Source organism: Conger conger, chromosome 13 (genome assembly GCF_963514075.1).
Source record: "Conger conger chromosome 13, fConCon1.1, whole genome shotgun sequence".
NCBI classification, from domain to species: domain Eukaryota; kingdom Metazoa; phylum Chordata; class Actinopteri; order Anguilliformes; family Congridae; genus Conger; species Conger conger.
Window position 1 is genome coordinate 6,380,532 of NC_083772.1, and position 12,706 is coordinate 6,393,237.

General features: G+C 42.7%; 1 protein-coding gene across 1 annotated transcript; it reads left to right on the forward strand.

The window, feature by feature from the left end:
- Window positions 1-434: 434 nt before the first annotated feature.
- LOC133108262 (sodium- and chloride-dependent GABA transporter 2-like) lies at window positions 435-12,104 on the forward strand. Its single transcript, XM_061217730.1, has 14 exons — window positions 435-585; window positions 1,105-1,239; window positions 1,723-1,863; window positions 5,254-5,344; window positions 5,862-5,994; window positions 6,242-6,376; window positions 6,480-6,583; window positions 6,784-6,908; window positions 7,636-7,748; window positions 9,356-9,493; window positions 9,756-9,858; window positions 10,500-10,600; window positions 11,291-11,461; window positions 11,991-12,104. Exons 1-14 carry the CDS (start codon window positions 435-437, stop codon window positions 12,102-12,104), a joined length of 1,755 nt encoding a protein of 584 aa, XP_061073714.1.
- The last annotated feature ends 602 nt before the right edge of the window (window positions 12,105-12,706 follow it).

The window sequence follows — 12,706 nt, forward strand, 5'->3', positions numbered from 1 at the left end:
AAAATATCTAAAACCCCCTATCAGATTTTCCTTATAATAGGACCCTGATGAATAAAGATGAAAAGTCAGTTGTCATAAATTGCATTGCATGTTTGGATTTCTAGCATTTTGCTGGAAGGCATTTTTCATTTGCATGGTAGAACATGAACATTTTAGTATCTAGCCTTTATACAGTCAAAATAAAATCTTAAAATCAAGTTTTATGATAAGCTCACTTTTATACATAATGTTTTATGCATATTATTTTCAGAACAGCTTGTGATTTACAAAGTTACAATTGTTTAAGGTCCTGTCTCTCATTGGTAACTTGGCTCAGTATCTCAGGTACACTGTGCACATGTCAGGAGGTCTCTGTCAGTCAGCAGGTAAACGTAAACATCAGCCTCTGTTTGATCTCAGCTAGCTCAGAGAGTGTGGAACAGACAGCAGGAGGGATGAAGAAGGAGAGGGAGACCGCAAAAAGGCAATTGGAGGAGAGGGGGCAGTGGGGGAGTAAGGTGGACTTCCTCCTGGCAATGGCAGGGAACATTGTGGGGCTGGGAAACGTGTGGAGGTTCCCATACCTCTGCTACAAGAACGGCGGCGGTGAGTGGGATGAGTGTATGAATGTGAGTGAGAGTGAGAGTGTGAGTGTGAGTGTGAGTGTGAGTGTGAGTGTAAGTGTGAGTGTGAGTGTGAGTATGAGTGAGAGTGTAAGTGTGAGTATGAGTGAGAGTGAGAGTGAGAGTGAGAGTGAGAGTGTGAGTGTAAGTGTGAGTGTGAGTATGAGTGAGAGTGTAAGTGTGAGCATGAGTGAGAGTGTGAGTAAGTGATCAGGAGAAAGACTGATTGTGAATAAGTATGTCAATGAATTTGAATGAAGGCTGTGTTTATGAGCTTATAAGAACTTTTAATTTGATTAAAAGGTACATATTAAAAGTACCTGCGTACGTATTATGTTTTGAATGAGTATTGATGGTGTGTTTAGTGCTCAGTCTCTTACACAGCTAAACATTGCTGACAACATGAAACTAAACATCTCTGGTTTTGTTCAAATACCAGTCATGGAACTGGTGATTGAAGATTGATCTTGAATGTTAACTTTGATTGTGGGTGTGTCTGCAGGAGCGTTCCTTATGCCATATCTGGTCTTTGTGGTGACCTGTGGGATCCCCCTGTTCCTGCTGGAGACTGCCATGGGGCAGTACACCCAGGAGGGGGCCATCACCTGCTGGAGGAAGCTGTGCCCATTGGCTGAGGGTGAGAGGCCAGAAACCTCTGTGGGCAAATGGGTAAACCTGAGATCACTTTGGCTTTACCGACAGGGATACTGGGAGCAAACGGATAGTCAGCAGTAGGGCTACAGCGCTTGGTTGCCATACAAGAGGGGGATAGAATATTCTCCCAAACCAAAGTTCACCCAGGAAAATGAAGATATTATAACTATCGCTGACATCTCAGACTCTAACTCTGTGAGGCTAAAAGGTTGATTCAACTCTTAAGGGGGGAAATGGGCTAATTGCGAGAAATATTCCCAGTATATTACTGGAATTTGTCATATGCTCAGTGTGTCTCTCAAAGCAGAAGACATCAAAGTTATTATCACGAGTGCTAATGTGAAGAGGAACCACAGCAGGCATGTGCATAACCATTAATTGTACAAGTTGCTGTTCAAACCGATGATTGCATAACCAGGTGTTAATTGAGTGTGTGTGCATGTGTGTGTACGTGTATTTGTCTCAGGGGTTGGCCATGCAAGTCAGCTGATCCTGATTTACAATGTCATCTGTTATATGATCATCCTGGCCTGGGCCCTCTTCTACCTCTACTTCTCCTTCAGCTCTGAGCTGCCCTGGGCCAGCTGCTCCAACACCTGGAACTCAGGTAAAGTATGAAATGTTGTGTACATGCTATAACTCCTCCTGCAGAATACTCTGCAAGCGCATAGTCTTTTATGTCCGAGATTAAGGGTCTTGCTCAAGGGCCCAACAGCTGCGTGGATCTTATTATGGCTACACCAGGGCTTGAACCAGTACTGTACCTTAGCCACTAGGCAACAGGCTGCACCCTGATGCTCATTACACTTAAAAATACAAAAATAAATGAAGAAAATCTACTGGAACAAGAAGCGCAGCCACAGCAGTTACAGTTCATCCCATTTCAAACTTCACACTGGAAGCGGATCATTACATTACATTACATTATTGGCATTTGGCAGACGCTCTTATCCAGAGCGACGTACAACAAAGTGCATACCCATAACCAGGGGTAAGTGTGCTGAAAGACCCTAGAGGGAAGTACAATTTAAATTGCTACCCGTACAACAAACATTAGGACCAGGGCCTATTTTTTTTTTTTTTTTATCAACAAATAAACAAACAAACAACAAAGCAAAAGTGACCAAACTTAACTATCCAAATACTGCTTACCTAGCCAACTAAAAATACCGAAACACTACGTAAATCACAAAGACAACAATTAAGGTTCACAGGGAGGTAGGGAGGGATGGGGAGAGGTGCTGCTTGAAGAGGTGCGTCTTCAGTTTGCGCTTGAAGGTGGGGAGAGATTCTTCAGTTCTGACCTCAACGGGGAGTTCGTTCCACCACCGTGGAGCCAGAACAGACAGTAGTCGTGAGCGTGAGGTGGAGGTTCGGAGAGGAGGAGGTGCCAAGCGGCCTGTGGAGGCTGAACGAAGAGGTCTGGCAGGGGTGTAGGGTCTGATGATTTTTTGTAGGTAAGCTGGGGAAGACCCCTTAACTGCTTGGAAGGCTAGCACCAATGTTTTGAATTTGATGCAAGCCATGACAGGCAACCAGTGGATGGAAGTCAGCAGGGGGTTGACGTGTATTTGGGAAGGTTGAAGACCAGACAAGCTGCTGCATTCTGGATAAGTTGGATGGCGGACGCTGGGAGGCCAGCCAAGAGGGAATTGCAGTAGTCCAGGCGGGACAGAACCATCGCTTGGACCAGGAGCTGGGTCGAGTAGGGGGTGAGAAAGGGGCAGATTCTCCGTATGTTGTATAGAAAGAACCTGCATGACCGGGTCACCGCCGCAATCTTCTCGGAAAGGGACAGTCTGCTGTCCATCACCACGCCGAGGTTCCTTGCACTGGGTGATGGAGTGAGTGTGGTATCCCCGAGGGAAATGGAGAGATCCAGGTGGGGAGAGGTATTAGCAGGGATGAATATCATTTCAGTCTTGCCTGGGTTGAGCTTTAGATAGTGGTTGTCCATCCAGCTCTGGATGTCACTCAGGCAAGCAGAGATACGGGCAGAAACCTGTGTATCAGATGGTGGGAACGAGATGAAGAGTTGGGTATCATCCGCATAGCAGTGGTAGGATAGCCCATGTGCAGTGATCACAGGGCCAAGGGAACGAGTGTAAAGAGAAAAAAGAAGCGGGCCTAGGACTGAGCCCTGGGGAACTCCTGTGGCAAGAGGCCGAGGTGTCGATACTGTACCAGCCCAGGCAACCTGGAAGGAGCGACCAAAGAGGTAGGACTCAATCCAGTCCAGGGCTGTGCCACAGATGCCCGTTGCTGACAGGGCAGACAGGAGGATGGAGTGATCCACAGTGTCGAAGGTAACAGAGAGATCTAGAAGAATGAGGACAGAGGAGAGGGAGGCTGCTCGTTCTGAAGCCAGACTGATGGGGGTCTAGCCGGTTGTTGTTAGAAAAGAAAGAAGAAAGTTGAGTAGAAGCAGCTCGTTCTATGGTTTTAGAAAGAAAAGGAAGAAGAGACTACCGGGAGGTAGTTCTGGATGATGGAGGGATCCAGGGTAGGCTTTTTTAGCAACGGAGTGATGTGGGCCCTCTTGAAGGATGCTGGAAAACAGCCGGAAGACAGGGAGGAGTTGACAAGGGAGGTGACAAACGGGAGAATGTCTGGTGTGATAGTCTGGAGAAGAGAAGAGGGGATAGGGTCAATGGCACAGGTTGTAGGGCAGTGGGAGAGCAGGAGTTGAGAAACATCAGAGTCTGTAAGGGGGGAGAAAGTGGAAGGGATGGGCCTAGAGGGGGGGAAGGGCACAGTAAGGGGGGCGGTGGTTGTAAAGGATCTGCGGTTGACTGTGACCTTCTCATCAAAAAAGTCAGCAAAGTCATCAGCAGCGAAGGAGGACTGAGGTGGAGGAGGTGGTGCGTTGAGGAGAGAGGAGAAAATGGAGAACAGTTTCTGGGGGTTAGAAGCGGAGTTCTGAATTTGTGTCTGATAGTATTTTGCTTTGGCGGCAGTGACAGCAGAAGAGAATGCCACCAGGAGAGACTGGTAAATTGTGAGGTCTGAAGGGATCACCTCTCACCCACCTCCTAATGGGGTGAAAGGAACAGTCTGCTAATATTTGTCCCAAAATATCATACCACCTGTCCAGAAATTCACCTGTTCAACACCTGTTCACAAAATCAAGGAGACAAGGTAGCATTGGCAAATTCCCCAAATTGAATTTCTCAAATGAAAATACTGTTGCGAATGGAAAAAGCAAGCTTGTGTATGAAGAGTATAAGAGTCTCGTCAACAGTATAGTTTGCTAACTACAGTCTCTAACCACAGAACTAAATGTTTCTGGATGTTCATGACCTTAGCTACAGTTTAGAGGAGGCTACTTGGTGCCTACAGTCTATAAAACAGTTTGCAGCCTGTGCTTCTCTCAGTCTTTTGTCTTTTGTAGATTTCCATCCTTAGAGTTAAATCCTGTATATAGTTTTTTAAGCTTAGCTTAAAATATTTTATTGATTGTTTTAAAATAAATCTTTGTTGACCACAAAACAAAAGAAAAAAAAGAAAAAAATACTGCTATTCAACATTTAACGGTCAACAGATCAAGAACACTCATAGGGATAGGCATGGTTAATCGATTAACCAGATAACCGAAACACACTTAACCGAAACAGCCAACGTCTCAACCAGATACATTTTTTTTTTCATTCTCTTCTGGATATTAGCCTTATAATTAAGTTAACATTAAAAAAAAATTTTTCCAATAAAAACATATATAAGAATGTTATATATGTTGGTAGCCTACTGCAGTGGGGTCATAGAATTTTTATTAAAGGATGAAAGCCGTGATAAAAATAGCTTCTCGGCAGTTACTCTGTGAGCGGAGTAAGAAAAGTTGTGAGAAGTGAATGTCAACTGAAGTGGAGTAGCTCTGCGGTGTACTACAGTATAGTATGCAGGTCCATCCTGTAGTATTGGACATGCTACTGTCAAAGCCAGTGCAATGAAATGCTTCTGCCGAGGTCATGACTGGTATCATTCACCCTTTGTGCTTCAGATCACTGTGTGGATTTCTCCAATCAAAACCTCACCGCAAACTGGACCCAACAGCCCAACAGCTCATCTTCTGCAGCCATCGAGTTTTGGGAGTAAGTCTGCAGGCTGCACCTCCTACAGTATTCAGGGTTAGGGAACTGGGAAATTGTGGGTTCAATTTTAAGGTACTTAGCTGTAAATATCCAGTTGTGTAAATGTCTGTAAATTGTATTAATTCTGGGTAATATTGTCTGCGAAGATATATAAAATAAATAAAATAAATCAGATAAATAAATCATGTGTAAGGGTAAAGTTAAAGGTAAAGTGTATGTTATGTTATATTGGCCTAGTTTTACCTTTTTGCATTTATGTTTGCACAATAATTCTTTCTGAGCCATAAATTAATCCTTAACTGGAGAAGATGTTCATTATTTCTGTACATGGTTGGGCCAATGTGCAAGGGGTGTGCGGAGAATCATGGTTCCTACACTGGAATAAATGTAAGTAAATATTTTTAATGTAAATAAACCTGTAAAAATATTATTATCTTTTTTTTTCTCTGCTTCCCTCCCTTTCTGTCCCTCATTTTCTTGCTCCTTCTTTCTCTCCCTCCTCCTCTCCCCCTCCCAGGAGACGTGTGCTGCTGATCTCGGGGGGCATTGTGGAGGTGGGCAGTGTGAGGTGGGAGCTGCTCCTGTGCCTCATCACTATATGGGTCATCTGCTACTTCTGCATCTGGAAGGGGGTGAAGTCTACAGGCAAGGTCTGTCCCCGATTTACTGACAGAGAAAAGTAAAGAATTTCCTTATACAGGTTCTCTCTCAGAAGATTGAGACCAACTAAGTAAAAGGCTCAACACGTAGTGACAGGTGTGGAATTTAACAGACTCAAACAGGGACATACAGTATAAACCAGACTGACATTTAATATTCATACTTTTTATTTATTTATAACATTTCTCCATAGAAATTAACCATCATTTCTCTCTCTTTCTCTCTCTCTTCCACCAGGCAGTTTATTTCACAGCTACCTTCCCATACCTGATGCTTTTGGTGTTGTTGATACGAGGGCTAACTCTACCTGGAGCTCTGCAGGGGGTGCAGTTCTACCTGTACCCTGACCCCTCCCGTCTGGCAGACCCACAGGTAAGTCCTCGGTAATTTCTCTTTCCTAATTCCACCCAGCCAGGGAATAAATTAATTTGTTAAGCAACACCCAATGTGTTCAAGGTTTGTAATGTCACTGCAGGTGTGGATGGAGGCAGGAGCTCAGATTTTCTTCTCCTACAGTCTTGGAGTGGGTTCTCTGACTGTGCTGGGTAGCTACAGCACCTATAACAACAACTGCTACAAGTAAGGCCCAAGCTTACCCACAGTACACTTGGGTTCTTAACCATAAATATGCAGCTCTGTCCGGTGTAATACTCATATACCAACACACATCCTGCAAGCCACTTAGCAGCGAATACTTAATTTCCTTCACCTTGGAAGAAACTAAATGTAAAAATGAGGATGGTCAGAGAATGTTTAGCCTCCTAGTGGTGTTTCTACAGGGACAGTTTATGGCTGTGTCTGCTGAACAGCGGGACCAGCCTGGTGGCGGGATTTGCGGTCTTTTCTGTGCTGGGGTTCATGGCACATGAGCAGGGTGTCCCCATCGCAGAAGTGGCAGAATCAGGTACTTGCACAGTATGTGAAGACCAATTATGCTTTGTCATGAAACATCCCACGCTTAATTCATTTCAGTTACTGAACCCTGTAAATACTGAGACAGGGTGATTGAAAAGAGAACAGATGGTCTTCCCTTGTCGACCCTTCCTGCCACCTCAAAAGGTGCAGAAAAGGGACTATGGCCCACTGAAATTCGCAATATGTGTTGGGGTGGCAGGTTGTTGTAACAGTGTAACTATTAACTTTTTTTGTAGCATTTTTGCATTCAGCATGTTGGTGCAGACTGTTATCCTATATGACATTAGCCAATTTGAAGTAGTTCCTTAAATTTCAAATTCTCTCATTAGTTTAAAAAAAAATATATAACTTTACTCATGATAATATTGACTTTTCACTTATTTTGATATCATAAATGCGTTTCAGACATCACAATAGCAAGTCACGTCATTGATCCATATGTTCTGACACTGTGTAAATATTTTCTAATTTTGCTTTTATTGCGTATTCTGATTAACTCTTCATAATCTACTGCTGTATTAACAGACAGTATGTAAAAAGGTAATCTGTGGAAGGTGCTCTGCATAACAGCATCTGCTTAATGCAGAACTGTGTGAATGTAATGTGAGGGAATATGACCTGGGTAAGAATGGTAGGTTTGTTTATTATTCTCCCATTCCTTCTGAGTCCTTCACTCTCCTCCTGTCTTTCGTTCCCATGTTCTCCCCTGCTTCCAGGACCTGGTCTGGCATTCATTGCATACCCCCAAGCAGTAGCAATGATGCCCCTACCTCAGATCTGGGCCGTCTGCTTCTTCATTATGATCATCCTGTTGGGCCTGGACACTCAGGTAATCAGTTTCCTGGCTGCTGGTCACCATTCCTGGCTGCTGAGTCTGTGATACTGCTGCCACTACTAATGTCAGTGGCCCTGTTTACTTCTTGATCCTTCCAGTTTGGTTCTTGCTTAACATGAAGTAAAGCTGTGCTGAGCTAGCAAAGAATAATGCTGGGTTACCAGAGATCACAGCAAGATTACTTGCCAAGCGAACTGAACAACATTTCATAGTTAACTAGAGATGTGCATTTTCTAAAGAAAATGCAGAGTGTGATTGTAGCAAATTGGTGGTGTGCCTGGTCTTTGGTCAGTGGTTACTTGTTGCTAGGGTGCTGCTAAGGTGTTACTAGGTGGTTGCTATGGTTGCCAAGGAGTTCCTAGGTGGTTGGTAGGGTGTTGCTAGGTGGTTGCAAAGGTGTTCCTCGGTGGTTGCTAGGGTGTTGGTAGGTGGTTGCTAGGGTGTTGCTAGGCAGTTGCTAGTGTGTTACGAAGTCTTTGCTATGGTGTCGCTAGGTGGTTGCTAGGTATGAATAACAATCAATTAGTGGCATGAGATGAAGAGTTCATGCGTAATGCAAGGCTATTGGTTTCATGGCAGTATCGGACAAATCTGAATGTTTGTACACAGAGGTCGTGTACATGGATTGGGATTTTTCAGATTCTTAAAAGGGAGGATAACCCAGATCCTCCAGTCCATTTACAGGGAGGTCTATTTTGACAGGTGCTTGGTACAGTCAGTGACAGCTGACACAGACACACCCGACTGAGAATGATGGGGGAAAAACGAAAAAAAAGGAACTTCTGATTGTATTGCTATGTCTTATTCAAGACTAGCTTAAATTGAACAGTTTAACATTTAGAAATACATGTGTATATTTCAAATTAAGATAAGGAGATATATACTGACTGAAACAAATGGATGTTGATATTCCTCTATGACTATCTATTATTTTCATTGTAATGTGACAGTGATATATTTCTTCTTCAGAGCATTAATTACTAAAAAGTAACAAGACATATAATTGGTACATTTTAATTACATATACTTACCAAATTGATTTCTAGAAATTATGAATGAAAATATTTTATTTGGTTGTTGATTCAAAGAGAATATTTCATTGAATCCTCAGCAGCATGCCCAGTGGTACATGTTGTTTGTAGACCACCATAGTTACAGTACCCATAGCAGGTATTAATGCATTGTGTGTTAGAAGCCTTGTCAGTGCATAGGTCAAGGATAAAAAGTGAGAGAGTAAAGGAACATTAAAAATTCAAATTCCAACTGTCACCACTCGAGCAACTGAACATTCCACCATTCATTTCAATGGAAATAAAAGTTTTTTGGAGAAAGTGTGCCAAAGTAGTTCAGTGCTGAAAAACTGTGGAGAATAAAGAGTGGAGATGACATAAGTGCTAGCCCACTAATAAACTTGAATTTTGAATAACAGTAGTGTGTTGCTTCACAATCACACGAATAAAGATGTATTTCTTGATAGTTTCTCACAAGCAGGAAAACATTAGTTTGTGTCAATCATCTCTCTCTCTCATCCTTTTCTTATCCTCTTTCTCCCTTTCCCTGCCTCTCTCTGGTGAACCTTATATTGTCTGTCTGTTGTTCAGTTTGTGGGGATGGAGGTGCTGATGACGTCGGTGACGGACCTGTTTCCCAAAGTACTACGGAGGGCGGGGCGCAGAGAGATCTTCCTCCTGCTCTTCTGCCTCACCTGCTTCGTCTTGGAGCTGGTGTTGGTCACACAGGTGAGAAGACAGCTGGAGAGAGGCTATGCGACCATCCCGTGTTCGAGTGTTATCCAACGTCTATGAATTTTCTCCCGCTCAAAATAATCTGACTGTTTTTCTGGAAAACTGCCATTGACCACCATTCATTCTGCTCTGTTTAACCCTGAAGGTGAAACCCGATATTAATTTTGGCAGCATATCTCCATATTCTATCTCTGGGTTCACCCTGACCTTTTTTCCTATAATATCTATTCTTGTAATTTCCCATTCTTTCCACCAGGGGGGGATGTATGTGTTCCAGCTCCTGGACTACTATGCCTGTAATGGGGCCTGTATGTTCTTCGTGTGTGTGTTCAAGGTTCTGGCCATGGGCTGGCTGTTTGGTGAGTGCAGGACTTTGCTGAATGGATTTAGGAAGATCGCTGTCTGTATTAACACATTACTGCACAATCTTCCAACAAATTATACCTTTCCAATGCAGCACTGGAAATAAATAAAATAAAAAAATGGCATCAAATGGAAACAATACTACTCACAATGTACAGAAGAGGCCATGAAAATGGCATTATGTATAAAATGAATTTACAAAAAATATATGAAATGTATAAAAATTCAAAATGGTGTACAGAGAAACAGTAGAATATCTCTGAATTTACTGAGTTACTGATGTTTTTTGCCATATATATTAAAAATGGCTGGGGGTTTATATATGCAAAAGAACAATTACTGATTTGATTTGGAAAGAAAAAGGTATCTAGTGCCTACAGAGTAATGCAAATGAATGACCATGGATGCCAAGAACAGTCAAAACCACTTCAAAAGGGGAAGCTTTAAGGCAGAGAGACAGCAGTTCCATAACACACTGCTCCACTGTGCTTACAAAACAAAACAAAAAAGAAAACAATATTGTCATCATTCATTTCCCATTCTCTGCCTTTTTTGAGGGTTTTCCCCCCCAGTGGAATCTCCCGTTATGCACAACATAACCCTACACTCACCGTCATTCCTGTTTGCCCTGGAGCAGGGGCGGAGCGCATGATGGATGTGATCGAGGACATGACCGGGGAACGGCCCAGCCTCATCTTTAAGCTCTGCTGGCTCTACTTCACCCCACCGGTGACCCTGGTGAGTTTGACTCACCCCCACGGTGGGATGTCCAGAGACAGAGCATCTGCCTGACTCACTTATTACAGGACAACCTCATCATTGCACAACTCAAGCATGTTGCATTTAAGATTTAATAAAACTGCTAATTTTAGTCACATTAATTTGCATGAATGAGAATAGCAGAACTTGTACTCACAAACAAGATGTGTTGTGCATAGGAAAGCTAACATTCACATGTGTAAAGAAAATGTCATATGTAAACTGGGCATTTGTAAACAGATTATATTCGGTAGGTTACGTTTTCCTGCTCTCATCTTAAAAGTGGGATTATTATTATAGTTTGTACATGCAGGCTACTCCATTAAGTCCTCCAGTCTGCGAGTACAGGGCAGACCGGAAATTTGAATTCCTGTGAACTCTGGAGAGGCTAAGGCTGCTGAGTTGTACAATTGATGGGGCCCCATGCTGAGTCTGAATGCACAGCATGTCAAACTTTGGGTGTGGATGGGTTATGACAGTAGATGATCAATAAGTAAAAATTAAAGGTCTAGGAAATAATAAACTGGTCACTGAGTGTTTTTGACTGCATAACTGTGTGACCCAGTTTTAATAACTGAACTCAATTTCATGTTATTTCTACTTCTATGACACAATGGAAGTATGTTTGTAACATGTATTAAACCTTCCACTCTTCCTCCTCTCCCGTAGGGATCCTTCATCTTTTCTGTGGTGAAGTACCAGCCCCTGACCTTTAACCGCTGGTATGTGTATCCAGACTGGGCGTACGTGCTGGGCTGGCTGCTTGCCCTCTCCTCTGTTGTACTGGTGCCGGTTTGGAGTCTGGTCAAGCTCTCCATCAGCACTGGCACTCTCAGACAGGTGAGGCCTGGATCCCGTGTCTCCACAGCTGTGCAGAAAGCTAGCCTTGTTTTCACTGTCCCACCCCCTTACCCAGGGTGTTTTACCGAATTGCACACACACACACACACACACTCACAACATCAGTAGATATGCAATGAGCCAAATTCAAGGCAGGTGGGTGTGGATAGAGCTGTCTGTCCTGTACAATATGTAGTGAAAAATAATGTAGAGTCTGTTTCCATTCTGTAGTCTGTTTCCATTCTTACTCCTACCTAGGCAGCACACTATCAGTCTTATCTACTGACAGCTTATGCTAGAAAAGAAAAATGTCCATATTTTGTATTTTTTCTTAAATACATGATGAGTATGCTATGTCATTGTTTTGGTTTGGTGCTGAATGGACCTAGAAGCAGATCCAAACAATAGGTGGAAGTATTTTAGTGGTATCAGTGGTATTATTATGTACATAGTAATTACATTTCATATGTATATTTTATAAAACACTTGCTTAGCAAGATCCCTACCATTATTATTTTTCTGCTGACAGAGATGGTCTGATCTGTGTGACCCTGGTGATGACCTCCCCCTGACCCAGAAGCAAATGGCTGAGCGAGCGCTTGCGACTACTGCCACAGAAATGGAAGAGTTGATGACCAACTAATTAATATTTTGCAGATTTGTTTAGTATTTTTTAATGGGTTACATCCTGGTAACACACCTGATTTTGCTTCCCAACACTCAAAGTTCAGTAACACATTTGGAAAGAAAAAAACAAGAAATGAAATGAACCCTTTGCACTCTGATGAGCCCTTTCTCTAAGAGGCGTACAATCAGAATAATAAATATAGCTGCAAGCAGCACCTGACAGGGCCCGAGCAGCACGGCAGCAGTCAGCAAGCATGCAAGAATGATCTTTGCATTCTGTTAGCCTAAAACTGTTGGCCTACATGAGCAAGCATGTTTAGAGTTACGGTTCATATGAATTGAAATAGCCTATGGATTTAAAAAATGCGTAGGCTATTTGGTACTACAGTTTTGTTCCAAAAGATCACTTTATCAAAAGATCAGTTACATGGCAATGCATATAACAGAATTAGACCTGATTTTTGTCAATGCCTCATTGTTGCTAATTACTAATAAACAGCTGCGTATTTGTATGTGTATGTGGATTGCAGAATATAGGCCTGTTGTTGAAATTATATATTCATGTGATTATTTCATTATTAATTACTTATCATATTATTAATTGCTTATCCTGTACTA

Coding starts and splice junctions, on each gene's coding strand:
- LOC133108262 (XM_061217730.1), top strand. CDS start 435: ATGAAGAAGGAGAGGGAGACCGCAAAAAGGCAATTGGAGGAGAGGGGG. Junction 586..1,104: donor CTGCTACAAGAACGGCGGCG/GTGAGTGGGATG, acceptor GTGTGTCTGCAG/GAGCGTTCCTTATGCCATAT. Junction 6,909..7,635: donor CGCAGAAGTGGCAGAATCAG/GTACTTGCACAG, acceptor CCCTGCTTCCAG/GACCTGGTCTGGCATTCATT.